This window comes from Chenopodium quinoa, unplaced genomic scaffold, assembly GCF_001683475.1.
Source record: "Chenopodium quinoa cultivar QQ74 unplaced genomic scaffold, ASM168347v1, whole genome shotgun sequence".
Classification (NCBI taxonomy): Eukaryota; Viridiplantae; Streptophyta; class Magnoliopsida; order Caryophyllales; family Amaranthaceae; genus Chenopodium; species Chenopodium quinoa.
Window position 1 is genome coordinate 5,411,526 of NW_018742815.1, and position 20,507 is coordinate 5,432,032.

Genomic DNA, 20,507 nt, shown 5'->3' on the forward strand with positions numbered 1-20,507 from the left:
TTGTTTCAAAAAAGTAGGCAAAATATGCAAGACCCGTTTTGGACCACGACCCGGACCCGGATCATTGGATCTGGATCTGGGTCTTCATTTTCTAGACCCGATGGATCCGGGGCAAATCTGGATCCAAGGTTGGAAAACGGAACTAGATCCGGGTCCATCCGGACCCGGTCCAGATCCGACCCGTTGCCATCCCTAGTTATAAGGATGAGCCCTAATCACATTAGGAAATCTCAAAAGATATTTACACAATATTCACAAAAATATATCCTTGTATAACAAAATATCTATCGCATATTTTACCATTATAAAATGCATAAAAATATGGGGTATTTCAAAAAGAGTTTTTCTTTCTATTTACCAACTATTTTAGTTTGGGGCCTCTTTTGAGCTTGTAGTGGATTGAACTCTACTCCTTACTTGATTGCCCACACCCAAATCTTATTCTCTAAAATTACTGATATAGATATAACATCTTCAATAGTGCTTATTATGGAATTGCTTACAATTTTTAAAAGTCTCAAGCTTTTAACTTGAGTATTGGAGTAAAACTAGAAAAAAAAAATGGGAAAAAAAAGTTATTAGACTAGCTAATTTGCTTGGAAAAGGGATGAGGGATGGTAGCCAATAATTCATTGACAATTGCAACTCGCTTAAAAAGCAAGATAGTAACTAACCTTGGGTTACAAACTAGCTATAAAGGAAATTAGCTTGAGATCTTATGTGGTAGTTAAAAACTAATTTAAGAAATAGCTTGCCATTGGAGATGGTCACACTATTTTACAATTGAAATTGAAAATTGAGAAAAGTGATAATTTATCTGACTAGGTTAGTTAAAAGTTTTAACGATGAGTGATGTTAGGAAAAAAAAAGTGAGATGTAGATTAGACGGATTAGTTTTAGACACTAAAGTGTTTCTCTGATCCAAGCTATATATTGGGCCCAATAATTGCTTGAATATCATTTAGAAACCTAGCTAATTGTTATTCCCTACACCCCTCTCTAGCCAAAACTACAGCCAAAACTACCTACTCCCCCTCACTAAATTACAAACATAGCCTTTCTAGATAACTCTCCATACCCATTTACACCACAATAAACAAGTAACCGACTAACCGCTTAAATATACGGAAAAAAAAAATAATCATTTATGTACTGCATATGGTTCATATTACATGTAACTTGGGTGTATAATTTGTGAGAGTTAAAAATTCTAAAGTTGCATAAAATATGAACCATGGTTAGAATTAAATTTTGATATTTATTCATTCTCATACAAAAAGATGTCATTTGACTTTTAATAATATTGTTCGTTTTCAAATTGAAAAATGTTCATTTATATTTTAATACTTGTTCATTATCGTATATATTGAGCTATACATGTTTATTTTATAATAATGTGTTTATATATGTATGTATAATGTTTATTAAGTTTTATTTTAATAAATTTGATCTCTTATTACACAGGATAATTATATAAGAATGTTGAAGAGTATGAAGAATGTGATTCTTATATTGAGAAATGATACATACCAAAGAAAGTACACAGGTTATATATTGTAAGGCTTGAAAAGGGTACAACCTGACAACAAGAAAGATGCTTTCATATCGGTACCATTTATTTATACCAAATGTATTAAATGGCGATCGATGTCATTTTGGAAGATGCATATGTACAATTTAGAATAATAATACAGTAATAATTTTACTTTTAAGAGTACGAACTACTATGTGTATTAGTAGAAGAACTTGTTACAGTTGTAATTGAAGTTTATTTTTATATTTGATACTATGTTTATATACACATTAATACATGTTCATTTTCATAATAATGCATGTTCATTTTCATATTAATATATGTTCATTAGCGTATACATGCTCAATTTTATTTTGATAGATGTTTATTTAAATTATATTAAATGTCCAATTGCACATTTAAAGATATTCATTCAAGTTTTAATAATTGTTCATTTTATATAATTTAAAATGCTTTTTGAATATTAACACTACAATTTAAAAGAGGCAATAATGTTAATTTTAAATTTTTAATAGACAAATTTACATTTTGGAATCAAAGCTAAAGAAAAGCTTATTTCTAATTTATGAATTCACTCTTATATTGGTAGATGATTCAAAACATCTTGAGCATATGATATTTCTAATATTGAATTGATTAATGTGCAAATACATATTATATAATGTTCATTTATATAACAACTATTGTTCAATTTCATAATACGCCGTTTTCATTAACAAATTGACAACATTAGAAAATTATGGATACAATACATTGTCCAACTAATACTATTTGAAGAAAACACTCAGTGTAAGGATAATATAAGAGCAACAAGAAGATTCGCAAAAGCATAATATTCAATGTTCACTTATGCATAGAAATATATTCATATTATATTTGTTTACAAAATTATAACTCTATGTTTTATTTTTAAGTATTTACCTTTAAATTTTGATAGATTTTATATTTTTAAAGAATGAAACTTTTTATAATATATATAAATTGTGTATTTTTAGATTAAGTGTTGTCTTTAATAACTTTGTTAATTATGTACAATGAAATGATCAAATTTAGAAACATAAATGTTCAATAATACATGAATTCCTACTTGACCATTACCTGTACTTTTTAAAATGTTCAATATCACCGAGAAATATAATCATTATCAAAATCAAATATGTTCATTTACCTCACTTGTCTGAAAAAAAGTATTAAAATCAACCAAAACTCCTAAAGTATATATATTATATTATTTTATTTTTTAAAAAAACTAGTTCTTCCTTGCTATTGTTTGCAAACCTCTTAGTTACATTAGTATAAAAAGAGCTAAAAACCTATCGTACTTATAAGAAACATATTGACCACCACGTCAAATTCCTTAAACATCTCTTTGAACATTTGAATGAAGTTTATCTTTTCTCGAAACACTTGAAGTAACTTCAACATTTCTAGAAGATGTGGGAGCAAGTTGATCATTTCTTGGAACATTTGGACAAACTTCAACATTTTTAGAAACAATTGATGGAACTTGAACATATATTGTAACACTTGAAGGACCTTGAACATTTCTTGAAACACTTGAAGTAGCTTGAACATTTCTTGAAATACTTGAAGAAGCTTGAACATTTCTTGAAACAAGTTTAGAACCTTAAACATTTTTAGGAACACGAGGAAGAACTCCAACATTACCTAATGCTTCTATTATTCTGATCATTTCTAACAATATTGAATTATTGACACAAACATGAACGTTTCTTGGACACTAGCGGAAATTCCAACAGTATTAGAACAACTTGAACGAATTAATTAACTTGAACAGTAAGAATACATTGTTCATTTATACAAACATTCAATTTCTTCTCTTATATAAAAAATATTGATCATTATCAAAAGCATATATATATGCATGTACATATATAAAAGAATAAATGAACATGATAAATATAAATGATCATTTAATATTATCAAATTGATAAAAATAATGAAAAATTATTTTTTTAAAAAAAACACACCAACACAAAAACGAACATAATCATTAACATATATGTACAATAACAAAACACTAAACAATAAAAATCTAAATGATCACTTAGCATTATTATCAACTTGATTAAAATAATAAACAACTAATTATAATATTAATAACAATGTCAATTAATGAGCACCCAAAAATAACAAGTATACAATTATATTACAACATATATATATATATATATATATATATATATATATATATATATATATATATATATATGATCATTTAGCATTATTAAATTGGTCAAAATAAAAAATCGAATTGAAAAATATCAAAAAATACAGAAATTCTAATACTGGCGCTAGTAGAATAAACGTGATGGGAAGGCCCAATAGGCAAGCGGTTTTAAAAATCCGTTTGCCATTCACCCTATTTTTTTAAACCTATAATATGAAATGGCAAGCGGTTTTGGCGCGAACCGCTTGCCAATTAAAGAAAAAACCCTAAAAGCGCTTACCCCTCCTCTTTTATTTCGTGAACTGTTAAACATCGCCCGCAAATTCCTACATAAAGCCCACAAAATAAGAGTGAAATGACACTTTTGCCCTCAAACTAAAAAACACAATTTCTCTCTCTACTCTCTACTTCCACTTTCTCTCTCTAAATTATTTCCAGAGCTATGTCGAGGCGGCCCGGCAAGGAAGTGGCGGCACCGGCGGTGGGCGGAAGGCGGTTTGCCGGCCAGAAGGTAATTTTTTAAATTTTTGTAATTTTTTTTTAAAAAAAAAAACCTCCGGCGACGGTGGGGCGCCAAGGCGAGACGCCACCACCACGGAGGAAGCGCCTAGGCGCCACGGCCGTGGTAGTGGCGTCTGGGCTAGGCGCCGCCACCACCGTACGGGCGTCTTGCCTAGGCGCCTCCTTCTCTTTTTTTTTTTTTAAATTTTTTTTTTTGTTTTTTTTTAATTTTAAATTTTATTTTCGAATTTTTTTTTTTTTTTTTAAATTTGTTTTTCTTTTTTTTAAATTGTATGTTCCCTTTTTTTTTTATCTTTTTTTTTTAAATTTTGTTTTTTTATTTGTTTTAATTTTATGTTCTATTTTTTTTTTTTAAAAAAAAAAATTGTTTCTAGTTTTAATTTTTAATTTTATGTTCCTATGTATTTTTTTTTTTTTTGAATTATATTTTTGTATGTAAAAAAATTATAAGTTCCCTTTTTTTTTTATAAATTTTCTTTAAAATTTTGATGTTCTTCTTTTTTTAAGTTTTTGCAATTTTAAATTTTTTAAGTTTTGTTAGTTTTTTGTTTTTGGTTTTTTCTTTGCATTTTTGATTTTTTTGTTTTTGTTTATGTTTTTCATTTTTTAGTTTGTTGTTTATATTTTTTGTTTTTGGTTATATATTTTATTTTTGGTATATTGTTTTGTTCATATTTATATTTTTTTATGTTTATATTTATATTTTTTATGTTTTTATTTATATTGTGTTGTTTATATTTTTATTTTTTATGTTTATAATTTTATTTCCGTTACTTGTTTATTTGCTTTTGTGTTTATTTTCGTCCTTTTTTGTATTTATATTTTTTGTTTTTGGTAATTTTTTTGTTTTTGTTTTTGTTTATGTTTGTTTTTTTTTTGTTTGTAGTTTATATTTTTTGTTTTTGGTATATGTTTATGTTTATATTTCTTATGTTTATATGTATATTGTCTTGTATATATTTATATTTTTTATGTTTATAATTTTATTTCCGTGACTTGTTTATTTGCTTTTGTGTTTATTTTCGACTTTTTTTAATTTGTTTTCGTTATTATGTTTCGTTATTTACTTGGAGTTAGGCATCGCAATTTGGACCTGGTGCGGGGAAGAGTATTGACGTCGTGAGGAGTACGATCTACTCAATGGAGAGCTCGGGGCCCAGACACGTTAGATCCCGTGGTATTTCGGCCTCGGCCCGCAGAGAACGGGTGCACTGTTCTGCGGACGATCAAGATGATGATGATGATGATGAGGAGGAGGAGGAGGAGGTCGAGGACGAGGATGATGCAGATGAGGATGTCGACGATCAGAGTGGACCATATGATGATTACGGTCCATTCAGTCAGAGGCTTGATGATACGTATGAGACGCATAGGGTAGATGTGCGTAAGGGTCGAGATGGTAGGTTTGTTAGTAGATCTGGCACATCATCTGCGTCCACTGTGTCTGCGGGTAGCAGAAAACGGTCGAGGGCCGTTAATGATTCTTGGATGGTGAGGGGTGAGGTGGCCGGGGGACCTATAGACGGGAGTGTGATTCCTAGCTTTTTAGGACGCAGGACACACAGCTGGCTGCATATGTTTTTCTTCTTCTCGGGTGTACCTTGTTTCCGGATAAGAGCGGGAACAAGCTCAGGCCACGCGACATAGTTGACGCGTGTGAGCCCGACAGAGTAGGCCAGTTTTCTTGGGGGTCGGCTACGCTGGCGTATCTGTATCGCCAGTTAGGATTCTCGAGCCGGGCTGATGCAGCAGGTATCACTGGATGTCTGACGTTGTTACAGACCTGGATATACGAGTATTTTCCTGCGTTTCGACCACACCGCGACCCGGTTCCCATTGGTGATGGCCAGCCACGTGCCTGTGCGTGGAGTCCGCGTGTCGAGAAGAAGTCCGTTGACCGCGTGCGCTCCATACGGTTATCGCTTGACAGGATGTCCCCCTTAGAGGTACAGTGATTAAATTATTTCTACTTTTACAATCTGATGCTTTATTTTATGACTGTTACTGATTTTAAATAATGTGCAGGTGAACTGGATGCCTTTCGGCCAGAACCCTAGTAATAGGGTACCCAGGACCCTCTACACCGGACTGATTCAGTATCGCGAGATCGTAGAGGCGTACATGCCGCAGCGCTGTCTTCGCCAGCTTGGATTTGTCCAAGTTGTCCCACCTCCACCGGCATGGCCCAGTAAGGCGGTACGATCTGCGTCGTCGAAGGAGTACGTCGTCCAATGGCCGGCAAACATGATATCCATGTGGGAGCAGTTTCCGATGGTTGCCCGCCTATGGACGGCGGAGCTGCAGCGGCCGCCAAGTGGGGTGACTGCCATGTGTGACCAGCACTACATGGAATGGTACATCCGGCACTCGCACCCGAGGTTGATCAAAGACATCGACGACGCAGATGATGACGATGTGCCACCTGCCACTGCCTCTTATGCGGTACGTCTCATCTTTTATTTGTTGTTCTCTTATTTTAATATATATATGTATAATACGTCGTTTCATGTTTTTTGTTTTGTGTAGTGGATGGGCAAGATTATGCAGTTGGGACACCGACTTTTTGAGGAAAGGGACTGCATGACGAGTGATCAGGCAGAGCTGTTATTGACGATCTGGAACGGACCCTTGAGCAGTGGCAGTGGGCGTCACAGAGGGATTACTGATATTTGAAATTAGACATTATCTTTTTAGTTTGTAATATTTGAAATTATTGTTCTTAGTTTTTAAAATTCAATATTATCTTTTTAGTTTGTAATATTGTGAAATTATTGTTGTTAGTTTTTAAAATGAAACATTATCTTTTAAAAATGAACACATAGAAATGACATAGTATTGACAATACAAGGCCTCATAGTAAAAGGTAGGTGTACATCAACAAAAACTACATGGCAATTAAATTGTTCCACTGTTGCACGCGAGCATGGTACAAAGCATCCCAACCCTCCACGCTTGCTCTAGGAATTTCATACCACTTCGGTATGATATGTGGGACCGGAAAATCGGGTGACATGTCTAATCGGATAAAATGTCTGTATGACGGCCCAAGAAATCCAATAGCAACGTCCCTTACCGGTCTGGTGACGGTCTCGCGCGAACACCAGGGCAGAACCGTTGTACATGGATAATAGGCTCGACTATGTAAACCAAGGCCGAAATGCATGACTGCACACTTGTAGATGTTTGCAACGGCAAAGAGATCAAGTGGCGCATCGAACCAATGATTTTGATCGCAAGGTCCCCCTCCCCACCGGATACGCTGCAGAGACCTATCCAAGTCCTCGCCGTACACATGGCCATACACATCTCGGTTTGATGCGATTTCACTGTACATCAACTGCCGCACTAAACCGTAGTTGTCTTCACCCATTTGAAACACATCCGCCACAACCCGAAATCCGCAGTTACCATCTGCAATGACATCATTCCACCCGTTCAAGAATGACAACCCGAAATCCGCAGTTACCATCTGCAACCAATCAGAAAGTTCTGGTTCGTTGGAGCCATCCCAACCATCTCAACCAGTGGGAACTTGTACTTGTTTGTCTTGTACGTTGAATCGATCAAAATCACAGATGGCCAAGACGAAATCATATCAGCACAATCAGGATGGACAAGGAACAAATGAGTTACCTCCGATGTGTCTTCGTCAGATTCAAACCAGTAAAGGTAACCACGTGCTTGTGCCTGGTGCAGAAGCTGCTGTATAGGGTTCCTTCCCTCTGACCGTTCAAACCTCAATTTCTGTCTGACGTTGTAGATGTGTCTTCGGTTTGGCTGGTCTTCGGGGAATTTCTCTAACACAGACGCTAATATTTTAGCGGGCTTCACTTGAGCATCACTCATTTCTTTTACAACTAGTTTCGCAGCTGGACTTAGGCCGCTTAACTGCCGATGCCCCACTTTGTATGCTATCAGCTCATGGTTGTGATATCCCCATTTGCCGTAACCCTTCACTTCCCAACCGTCACGCCTTTGATGTTGTCGAACCTTAACTCGGAACTGACACCCACAACCTTTCCGCTTTGAGTCAAACCGAATCGCTTTACTGAAATCTCGTTCTTCTCTTTTGCGATAACGGTCGCATCTCAAAATGCGATCCATTCTACCATCCCGTTGAGATTTATGAGTTGCTACTACTAAACAAAAGCCTGATCTAATTGCAACCTGTTTTGCCCAATCAATCGCTTGTTGAGCATCTTCGAACAGGCCATCATGTACAAAAATCCCACTGTAATCATTTCCGTCTCCACCATAATCCTGTAACAATAACATATAACGTATAAATATAATTACATTAAGATTAAATTAATACACTTAACACAAAATTATCACAAACGCAATTTCTAAATTTTAAATTTCTAAATATCATTTTTATATTTAACGCATAATACATTTAAAAAACAAAATAATAACACACATTTCATTTCAAATTTATCAAACATAAATAAACAAACAAAAAAAACCATAATAAAAAAAAAAAAACAAATACAAAACAAAATAAAACAAAATAAAACAAAAACAAACACAAAATAAAAGATGCATTAAAAAAACTTAATTAAAAAAAAAAATTAATTCCCTCCAAAAAAAATTAAAAGGAAATAAAACAACACAAGCAAACAAAAACAAAAAAATTCCAAAAAAAAAAAAACAAAAACAAAACAAAACCAAACAAAAAAAAAAACAAACAAACAAATAAAAAAAAAAACAAAAACAAAACAAACAAACAAAAAAAAAACAAACAAACAAATAAAAAAAAAACAAAAACAAAACAAACAAACAAAAATAAAAACAAACAAACAAATAAAAAAAAAACAAAAAAAAAAACAAAAAAACCAAAAAAAAAAAAAAAAAGGGATTAAATTAAAAAAAAAAAAAAAAAAAAGAAAAACAAACAAAAATAAAAACAAACAAACAAATAAAAAAAAAAACAAAAACAAAACAAAAAAAAAAAAAAGGGATTAAATTAAAAAATAAAAAAAAAAAAAAATAAATAAAATATATTCCCCTAGTGGCGCCTGGCCAGGACGCAGGAGCCACGGCCTGGGCGCCTGGTCAGGACGCCGAAGCCACGGCCGGGGCGCCTGGTCAGGACGCCGCCGCCATGGTGGCGGCGTCCTGGCCAGGCGCCCTGGCCGTGGCTCTGGCGTCCTGGCCACGCGCCACTACCATGGTCGAGGCTTCTCCACCAGGCGCCGTTACCACGGTGGCGGCGTCCTGGCTAGGCGCCATAACCACGGCATGGCCTTTTGGCTAGGCGCCAGCCACCATTTCGTCCTTACGATGCGTTACGAACCTCGTTTTCCGATGACGACGGCGATTCTCCGGTGATCCTCGGCGATCCGGTGCTGCTCCACATTTTTTTAGTGCGAAAAATTTATCTTCGGTTAAAATTATAAAAAGGGCAAATTTGTCAAAAAATTATAAAATGTGGGCTTTATGTAGAGATTTGCGGGCGATGAATAACAAGTCCCATTATTTCTCCTCCTCTTCCTTACCCCGGGCTGCTCTCTCTCTCTCCTCTTTCATTTCGCCCCTTTCTTCTTTCATTTCGGCTGCTCTCTTCTACTCTCGTTTTCCCTCTCTCTCCTCTTCCCTCTAACTCGCCCTTTCTACTTTCATTTTCTCTTTTCTTTGTTCTTTCTCATCTCATCAAATTTGAACATAATTGGGTATTTTCGAGCTAATTTCGAGGATAATTTCAACCAAATTTCGAACAATTTTGAACAATTTCGAGCAAATTCGTGCATGCATGTGGGTGTATAAGTTTTTTAGGTCAAATTCGACCATGAAAACTCTAGATCTAGAGTTTTATGGTCCAATTTGACCTTTAAAACCATAATTTGAAGCCAAAATCGGGTTAGATTAATGGTTTTTTTAATTTTTATTTCGATTTTAGTTTTATTTTTGATTTTAATTTTAATTTGATTCGTGGTGGATGGTGGTCGTGGGTGGAGGTCGTGGTGGGTGGGGGTCTGGTTTGGGTTAGGATCGTGGGTGGGTGGGGTCTGGTTTGGGTTAGGGTCGTGGGTGGGTGGGGGTCTGGTTTGGGTTAGGGTCGTGGGTGGAGGTCGTGGTGGGTGGGGGTCTGGTTTGAGTTTTTAGCTTTAAAATTTTGTTGTTTATAATTTAATATCTGATTTTTTTTTTTTTTTACACAAAAGATCTGAAATTAAGTTACTTATTGTTGTTTATTTTTTCAATATATAATGTTTGTGTTTCAATTTAACCACCACGGGTTAAGGTGGTTGGTGGTGGCGACTGGTGGTTGGTGGTGGCGACTGGTGGCGCGTGCGGCTGGAGGTGCGCGCGGCTGGTGGTATGTGCACGGCTGGTGAACAAGAGCAGCTAGCATCAGTTGTAATATGCTTGAATTTTTTTTTTTATGAAAATGTAATATTACAACAATTAATTAATAAAAATATTAATGTTTTTGTTTCAATTTAATTGGAAAAACTGGAAAAAAAAAATTTATTTTTTATACCCATAATGGGCAGCGGTTTGGCGCCAAAACCGCTGCCCTTTCACTACAAATGGCCGCTTGCCATTTAAAAGGCTAATGGCAAGCCCCCCAATGGCATGCGGTTCAAAACCGCTTCCCAATAGGGGGTTTGAACCGCTTCCCATCACATTTATTCTACTAGTGTGGAAAATAACAACAAATATCAATCAAAATCAGTAATTAATAAACAAAAAACAACTAACAAAATGAAAAAACAGAACACACAAATTGAACTAAAATAGAGACAAAATTAAATATTAACAAAACTAATCAAAATTACTCACATTGATCCACAAAGTAATCAAGCAATCTAACACAAGAAGGTAAAATCACTTGACAATCACGATCAACATCACCAATCGAAGAATGCAGAATTTCACAATCACGATCAACAACACAAATCAACGATTCCTCCATGAATGAGAAAGAAAATTAAAAAAAAAACACATGAATGAGAGAGAAGTAATGAAATAGTGAGAGAAAATTAAGAAAAAACAAATGGAAAAACAGAAAATTAGGTATATAAATCATGAATTTATTTGTGTGGCTTGGGAAGTAAGAAACAAGAGTAATGAGAAGGAAAGAAAAAAAAAAAGCTGAATAAAAACAGAAACTATATAAAAAAAATTGAAACGACGTAGTTTAGGGAGGGGGAGTAGGGAACTCTACCTAAGACCACTCTCAATGGTGAGCAAAAAAAATGCTCACCCACTCTCTCTCTACCCACTTTCTCTCTCAAGAAATAAGTTTTGCTCATGGGCAAATTTTTTTCACATATTCTCTCCCAATGGTGAGCAAAAAAATTGCCCACCCACCACTCTCTCTCTCTTACTTTTTCAATACCCCACCATTACTTTCTCTCTCCTACACAACACTTCTTTATTTATTTATTTCATTTATATTTTAACAATGTTACTCCAAATAAATAAAAACTAGTTAAAATTTGTGTAACTTATTTTTTTTATTTTTGTCCTTTTTATCGTTAAAATTTGTCGTAAAATTAAGTACGTTATATAAATTTTTTTTTAAAAAAAGCTCAAAATTTCTTAAATGTTTTTATTTATTTTAAAAGCGGTACAATACTAGAAACCAATTACATTTGCAACGTCATGCGTAATTAAACTTAGGAAATAAAATAAACACAACAAGTAAAAGTAGCTACGCCATAGTACTTGGATTTATTTAAGTCGTGCTAATTTCTCCCTAATTACGTGGCCCGTAGTGTTGCCAAATATGTTCGACTAAATCACGTTTCAGAGATAGATGAATTTCTCTGTCACGGAGGGAAGCTTTTCGCTGTAGAAATGCGTTGAAATCAAAGTTGGTAGGTCGGCCTACGTTGAATTCAAACGGTGGCGTTGTAGATGTTGATGCTGGTGTTGATTCTTGTTGATCTTCTTCGTAGAAGGCTCTTAGAACTTCGGCTCGAGTGTAGTTGTGGCGCTCATCTTCAACAATCATGTTGTGCATAATGATACATGCTTTCATTATGTCCCGCAGTATGTCCTCATCGTACGCCAGCGACGGTTTTCGTATTATTGCAAATCGAGCTTGCAACACACCGAAAGCTCTTTCAACGTCCTTTCGAGCGGCAGCCTGGTGGTCAGCGAACATTTTATCTTTGGCCAGTTGAGGGAATGTGATACCCTGAACAAAAGTTGCCCACTTCGGATAAATGCCGTCGGCTAAATAATAAGCCATGTTGTATTCATGGCCGTTAACCGTAAAATTTACCGGAGGAGCTCGACCATGCAGAACCTCATCGAACACTGGTGAACGGTACAACACATTAAGATCATTACAAGATCCGGGAATACCAAAGAAGGAATGCCATATCCATAAATCCTGATCCGCAACGGCTTCCAGTATTAGCGTTGCTTTCTTGTTCCTACCGGCGTACTGCGCTTTCCAAGCCGTTGGACAGTTCTTCCATTCCCAATGCATGCAATCAATGCTGCCTATCATGCCTGGAAAACCACGCAGTTCATTTTGATGCAGTATCCGGGCCAATTCATCAGTTGTAGGGTTTCGCATGTACTCGGTTCCGAACTGGTCAATGACCCCGGCACAAAAACGTTGTAGGGCAACTCGAGCGGTTGACTGACTGATTCGAACGTATTCATCAACAGCGTCTGCAGCCACGCCATAGGCTAACATTCGTATCGCGGCTGTACATTTTTGCATAGGTGATATGCCTAACTTTCCAGTTGCATCCCTACGCTGCTGGAAGTAAACATCACCTTCAACGACCTTGTTCATTATACGTAAAAACAAAGGTCGTTGCATACAAAATCTTCTTCTAAATTGGGTGGTATTGTACACAGGATTATCGGAAAAATAATCATTGAACAGCCTGGCATGTCCCATTTCCCAATCTCTTCTGTTCGTACCCCCTCTACGTGATTTTGAAGTACGTTGGGATTGTGTTTGGGGCATGAGGAAAGATGTGGGTTGGTATGTGAAGAGTTCATCAACGAGTTGATCATATTCTTCATTATTGGAAGAAGATGAACTTGAACTTGAACTTGATGATGGTCTGGAATACATCATGTATTAATATTGTAATTTTCTGAATTGGTGTGGTTGTGGATATGTGCCATGCCTACTATATATAGCAAATAAATCAAATGAATATGTGGTTACAAATCTGAATGACCACACCAACTAAAGCATTCAAATTTTCAGCCACGGAATAGGTATACTATGCTAGTTGACAATGACAAATCTTGACAAAGTGAATTCAGAACAAAAGTGACTACACCATGTCGGTATGAATGACCTAAAGTTAAAGCATACTGACAAAGTTAATTCAGAAACATGTGACTACACAATGACAAAAATGTGACTACATGTTAAACATAAAAGACTACATTGCGCATAATTAAAAACTTAAAAGACTACATTGCGCATAATTAAAAACTTAACTAATACAAGCGTACACCTACTACAACCAAACATTCTTATAAGCCCTGTAATTTACCCAGTAAGAAATTCTTGTACGACTCTTCTTCAGGAGTGAGTGGCGTAGGCGAATTCTTCATAGCTTGCACCATATCAAACCAGGTTTTCATCTTATGAATGTCAAGTTCCTCCCTTTTCCTCTGTTCCTTCTCCCTTTCAATTTTGATCCGCTCTTCCTTCAGAATGGCCTCCCTCTCGCGAATTGTTGCCAATTCCTTCATTCGTTCGCTAAGCTCAGACGAACCACTGTCCGAAGCTACTTCTTTCCCTTTACGCTTGGCCTTTGCTTTCTTCACACCTTCGGGTCGTTGTATTCCTCCAGATGAAAAACCATCCGTAGGGGTTTCATCCCCTCCATCATCTCTGGACCTCTTCCCACTTCCAGCACTACCTTGCTCCTCAACATTACGAACAACTTTTCTTTCCTCCTTTGACAAGGACCATCTCAGCTTTGGCCTCCACTTTGGATCTCTATTAAGCATTTCAACAGCGTGAGGAAAAGCGAAATTACGACCTTGGGCGAGATGGAAAAGCTTCGACGCACTTTTTATACGGTCAGCTTCGTTGTAACCACTCCCTCCCTCCGGAAGTCTACCTGCTTCATCATAGCAAGATATCCACTGTAGTGTGTCTGCTGCCAACCTTCTCCAGTGCGACGTCAGACTCTTCATAGGTCTTGGTGGAAGTAAATGCGGCTTCTCCGCATGAGCAAGTTGATATGCTGCGTGTACATCGCGCCAAAGGGAAGTTGCTTTCTGGCTCGTGCCTTTAATAGCATTCTCGCTGATCTCCAAGTACAACCCAATCAGAGTTTCATCTTCCGCAACTGACCAAATTCGAGTCGCTCGTGCAACAACCTGGTTGGATTTCAGTTCCGGAACTGGTGGAGGATATTGCGGCGTCTCTGGTACGCTGTCTTCTTCGCTGTCATCGAATTGTGTGTTGCTATTATGTTCAATTTCAGGTGTACATTCTTCATTAACATGGTTTCGTAGGGGAAACTGAGTAGGTGTCTGACACTGTGGAGGTGGTTGCAAAGACGTATTGCCCATTCTTTGCAAGAACAATTGAAACTCGGGATTAGTTAGTAAATCATCACTAAAACCAGAAAATTGTTGACGGAAATTTGGGTTGTTTGGATCCATTAAAAGATTCTGCATCACAAAACAAAAGATAAATATTTTTACTAAGATTTACTCAAAAAACAAATTAAAATGACAACAAATCCAAAAAAATATCAACAACTTTATTAACCAATTCACATATATACTAATTTAAAGTCATAACTAAATTTTAATATTAAAAAAACAAATTAACCAATAATTTCAAGACTTTATTAACTACAAATTTAGTAATGTATGGAGAAAACATCAACAACTTTCTTCAATTACATAATGCAATTACAGTACATGGCCTACAATATTTTTTTAAAAAAAAAAACACACATATACTAATTTTAATACATAACTACATGTATATATTTAAAATAAAATTAACCAATAATTGCAACACTATATTTACTACAAATTTAGTAATGTAAGGAGAAATTATCAACAACTTTCTTCAATTACATAAAGCAATTACATAACATGCCATACAATATTTTTTTTTTCTTCCAAAAATCACATATATACTAATTTTAATACATAACTACATGTATATATTTTTTTTAAAAAAATAACCAATATTTAAAAAAAAATTTAAATATTTTTTAAAACAAATTTTACCTCAATATGGATGTTTTGCAACAAATATATTCTTCTACAAATTTAAAATGCTTAAGAAAATAAAAAAGTGGAGGATTTTAGGTGATTACGAAATTATATCAAAACATATCAAAATGCATGTCTATTTATAGAGAATTTAATTTTATGACCGTTGGTAATTTTATTTATTTTTAATAAATATATTTTTCGGAAAATCAGTTACAAATAATATTACCGTTGTAAACGGCTAGTATTTTCTCATTGGTCAATCCCCTGCGCAAGACACGTGGCGAGCTCTGATTCGCCAGCAAGTCTGACGCGCCTCTGCCAGCGAATTTTTTTTTTTTTTTTTTTAAGCGTCAAAACGACGCGTTTTGGAAGCGGCCCTTCAGACCACTCCATCAAAACGCGTCGTTTTGATAAGGGCCCAGCCAAATTTTTTTAATTGCGTCTGACCTGCTGTGGGGCCCACTTCCTTCACTGCAGCTACACGAAAATGCTCACTCTTTGGGCAAATTTCATTTTGCCCATGGGCTTTTTTTGGCTTGATCAAATTTTCTCACCTTCTACAATGGTGAGCATTTTATTTTCCCATCAAATTTGCCCATGAGCAAATAAAATGCTCACCATTGGCATTGCTCTAAAGGGGGATGTAGGTAAAAATTTTCATTATAAACCTAAGCTTAACCATAAGCCTAAAAATTCTGAATAAGGTTTAATGGGCCCTACCTACCTCAATGGCCCAAAATCTTATCTAAATCCTTCACACGGTGCCCAAAGGCCCAAAGTTACCAGCAGAGAATATAAATCGAAATAAAACTTGCGTAGTACACTAGTACATGTATGCTTGAATCACCTAGATACAATAAGCTAGTCAAGATATCTAATACAATCGACCAGACAAAATAGATAATGAAATCAACTCTTAGCAATCAACTATTCGCTAACTACTCCGTACTAAACAAGGCTTAAGACAAAGATTTTGGTCAAAGGAACCAATTCAAGCCTCAACTAGTTCATAGGAATATCCGCCGTTGGTTATGTATTAATTACAACTTAACACGTGTTATATCACATTTTCTCTCTTCCACATTATTCATCTTTGTGCCTGATTTTACGCCTTGTGATTTGCTACAAAGATGGAAAAGTATAAACTAAATAGAGAATCTGTTATGATTTATTATGTTGGTCCGTTGAAAATTATTAAATGTCAAATTAAATCCATTCGATACATTCAAGGTCATAAAATAAACACCCTTACTTTCTTATGTACTTTTGAAAAATAGTTGTCTACTTTTAGTTACATACTGTACTTTTTAAAATCTGAAATACACATTGTGAGTATTTAAATCAAGTTAAGAATGTGTTCTATTCACCTGATTTTTATTTATTTAAATTTATTAGACCTCATTAAAACTTATTTTAATTGTAATTTGAACATGTGCAATTGTTATCCGAACTTGTTTTTCTTAAATTGAACCTTTTTTTTTTTTGAAACATTCTTAAATTAAACTTATTAAAACTAAAATCAGTGAAAATAAGGTGACAACAGTATATACCCCTAATCGAACTAAAACTTAAAAAATAAGTCCCAAAGAAGTTTTGTTAGGTTGGGTTATCTCATAAATGGTTTTAACAATGTAGTTAGACTTAACTACTTATATTAGCATTATGAAATTAAAAATTATGAGTATTTAAATCAAGTTAAGAGATCTTGGAACCAATTCTCACCCCGCCCTTGTGGCTCTCTAAACACCAAAAAAAAAAATTATGAAATTAAAAATCCCACAAAAAGTAGAATACATAGAACCTAGTAAAAAAATGCAACCATCTCCATGATTCGTGGGTTAAATTGATTCTCATAGTCACATCACATTATATTATACAAATACCCATAATCAATTAGCAAAAATTACACGTCAAATTTGTCTAGACATGATCATATTCTCTATTTTGTACAATTCCACAACCAATGAACCAAAGTATTAAGCATAAAATTAGTATTATATATGCAATTAAACCATAAAGTAATCAAAATTATTTAGTCAAATCTTTATAATTAAACCTTTTTATGACATTTGAAAATGACCAAATTGCCTTTTAGCGGCTTTCCCCACACACACTCCCATACCTTGTAACTGCATATTCTGCCATTGGCTCTCTCAAATATATTCCCCATTTCTCTAAAATAATTTTTACTCAAATTAATAAATTTATTTTCTTCCCTTTTTTTTTCGTCACATATAATTGCAACATTTAGATCTCCGCCTTTCTACCAAATTCTTATTGCTTATTCTACAAGAGGGTACTGACAGAAACAAGGAGGAGCACAAATAAGTTTCTCTAATCTTAATTAATTTATTTAATTTTATCAAATTTATGCCCTTTATTTTGCTTTTTCTATAATTTTATTTGGTGGGTGTTTGAGATTCTGTCTGTTTTGTTGTGATTATTAGTGATTTGGGTTTCTTATATATGGAATTTCTGTGAATTTTATAATTATCTATTTGGGTTTTTAGCTAGAATAAGGGTTTTAGGGGTTAAAGTTAGGATCTTGAATTTTTGGGTGTGTTTTATGTTTGCAACATTGGTTTTGATAAATGGGTTTTAGCCTTTGAAAAGATAGGTTGAAAGTGTTGAACAAAGGTTAATGTTTGGTGAAATTGATGGATAATAATTTGTCATTAGCAAATATGATGCCTGGTGGTGGTGGTTCTGTTTATGGGGGTTCTGAATTGCAAGGATCAATGAGGGTTAACCACCATCAGAACCCTAGAACCTTGCAGCCTGGTCAAGGCTTGATGAACCACCCGTCGTTGTTGCACGAAATTTTGCCTTTGAAAATGGGACAATGTCATAGTTGTGATCAACCAAATTCTATTGCTGATTATAATAAAGGGGAAAGGGTGAAAAATTCACAAACGGACGAAGAGGATCATAGTTCTAATGGGGAGGGAATGGATGGACAAAGTGATCTTAGTAAGGGAAAGAATGTGCCTCAATGGCATCGCGTAAAATGGAACAATTCGATGGTTAAGCTTTTGATTACTGCTATTTCTTACCTAAGTGAAGATGCATTCTTTGAGGGTTCTCAAGGAAGAAGGAAATATTTGACTTTGCATAAGAAGGGTAAGTGGAAATCGATTTCAAAAGTGATGGCTGAGAGGGGTTTTTTTGTATCACCCCAGCAGTGTGAGGATAAATTCAATGACCTGAATAAGAGATATAAAAAACTCAATGAAATTCTTGGTAAGGGCACTTCTTGTCAGGTTGTTGAGAAACCAGCTATTTTAGACATGATGGATCACATTTCTGAGAAATCAAAAGAGGAGGTTAGGAAAATTCTGAGCTCGAAGCACTTGTTTTATGAAGAGTTGTGTTCATATCATAACAATAATCGACTGCATCTACCCCCTGATCCAGCACTTCAGCAGTCTTTGCAGTTGGCATTGAGAAGTAGAGATGATAATGACGTTGATTTAAAAAGGCATCCACATGATGATGCTGTCGAGGATGATGATGGTGCAGATAGTGATGATCATGAAGATTATGGAGAAAATTATAACAAGGCGGCATATGCTCTCTCTGGAGACCCTTCAAAACGAATGAAACAAGGCCTAAGTCTAGAGAATTTCAATTTTAGGCCTCAATCTACTCAGGACTTCAGCAAGGGTTTCCAATTGCAACCACAAAATCCGTGTGTTGATATGCATGCACCTTTACCTGAAAGTCAGAAAGCAGCTTTATTGCAGAATCAATGGTTGAAATCACAAGCACTTCAATTGGAAGAGCAGAAGATACATATTGAGTCAGAAGCACTGCAGTTGGAGAAACAGCGGCTCAAGTGGCAGCGGTTCTGTAAGAGAAAAGATCGAGAGCTGGAAAAACTCAAGATGGAGAATGATAGGATGAAGCTTGAAAATGATCGTATAGCATTAGAATTGAAGCGCATGGAAATGAGCACCAGTTCTAAGAACTAATTTTTTTGTTGAGAAATTTTCTATTGACTAGAAATATGGTGTAGCACATCTCTTTTGGTCAGGCATCTTGGACTGCAGACATTCTGTTATTGCTAAGAGCTTAACCTGACTAGAGGATAATTGCAGTGCCTTTATCAAGTATCTGTGTACTTAATGGTACTAGCTTGCTACATAATGTTTTCCATTTGCCATTGCATCTTTCTTTTAATTTTTGGGTGAGAGGTGTTCTAACATGTGTATATTGTGCTAACATGAATATATCCTTTCTCTCACACTGATGTCTTGGTTTATCATACCTATCTCTTCATGATGATGACTTTGAAGATATACATCTCCCGTGCAATTTTGGGGATGGTAACATGTGTTCTTTGTCATCAGCAAGTGGCCTATATCATTTACCATCGGTGAATTGATATTTACTCAGATTAATGCATGCATGTTGTTGATTTTGAGCAGTAACTTAGTTCAGAAGAACACCCCACCCCCACCCCTCTCTTTCCAAGGGGGGGTGTAGGGGGAGCTGAGCATCCTGGGAAACCATTTGAGTTAGTATACTGTCTTGTTATTCCCCTTTCACTTTTTGTCTATTCTGCATTTGCTTAATGGTTGTTTTTACAACTCCTGTTTCTATTCTTGCCCAATGGCAACAGATTGTGACCTTTTCCTTATTTAGGGGGTGTTTGGTATAAACATTGTAAATGAAACGGAAGGATTCAAATAAGTAAGGGAAAGAGTAATAATAAAAGTTACCTTTACTATATGTTTGGTATCCTAGTGGAATGGAAACAATTTGAGGAGATTGTGATTAAGTAAGAAAACGTATTTTGTTTCCACTAGTTTGTCAAGGGTAACAAATTGGGGGATTTTGTTATCTTTCGTAAATGGTATTTGTTACTTTTAATTCATACCAAACAACTAGAAATGGAAACACTTAATTGAATCCGTTTCCTACATCTAAAACTACTATACCAAATGCCCCCTTAGTAGTATTTGAGTTTCCTCGGTATGTTTTGACCAAACAATTCTTGCAATTTGCTTGTTGAGTTTCATTTATAAACACACGAGTGTGTAAATGTCATGTTTTCTTTGTACAATTTCCTTGCCATTTCTG

General features: G+C 35.3%; 4 protein-coding genes across 4 annotated transcripts; 2 read left to right on the forward strand and 2 right to left on the reverse strand.

The window, feature by feature from the left end:
* Nucleotides 1-6,331: 6,331 nt before the first annotated feature.
* On the forward strand, nucleotides 6,332-6,956 carry LOC110725871. The gene is made up of 2 exons (XM_021905333.1): nucleotides 6,332-6,689; nucleotides 6,774-6,956. Exons 1-2 carry the CDS (start codon nucleotides 6,369-6,371, stop codon nucleotides 6,918-6,920), a joined length of 468 nt encoding a protein of 155 aa, XP_021761025.1. The 5' UTR covers nucleotides 6,332-6,368; the 3' UTR covers nucleotides 6,921-6,956.
* Nucleotides 6,957-11,952: 4,996 nt separating this feature from the next.
* LOC110725517 (putative nuclease HARBI1) lies at nucleotides 11,953-13,299 on the reverse strand. Its single transcript, XM_021904983.1, has one exon. The coding sequence runs from the start codon at nucleotides 13,297-13,299 to the stop codon at nucleotides 11,953-11,955; it is 1,347 nt and encodes a 448-aa protein (XP_021760675.1).
* On the reverse strand, nucleotides 12,940-16,061 carry LOC110725872 (glutathione S-transferase T3-like). The gene is made up of 2 exons (XM_021905334.1): nucleotides 15,438-16,061; nucleotides 12,940-14,864 (listed from the first exon to the last, which is right to left on the reverse strand). Exon 2 carries the CDS (start codon nucleotides 14,853-14,855, stop codon nucleotides 13,710-13,712), a length of 1,146 nt encoding a protein of 381 aa, XP_021761026.1. The 5' UTR covers nucleotides 14,856-14,864; nucleotides 15,438-16,061; the 3' UTR covers nucleotides 12,940-13,709.
* Nucleotides 16,062-17,402: 1,341 nt separating this feature from the next.
* On the forward strand, nucleotides 17,403-19,689 carry LOC110725873. Its single transcript, XM_021905335.1, has one exon. The coding sequence runs from the start codon at nucleotides 18,083-18,085 to the stop codon at nucleotides 19,394-19,396; it is 1,314 nt and encodes a 437-aa protein (XP_021761027.1). The 5' UTR covers nucleotides 17,403-18,082; the 3' UTR covers nucleotides 19,397-19,689.
* Nucleotides 19,690-20,507: the final 818 nt, after the last annotated feature.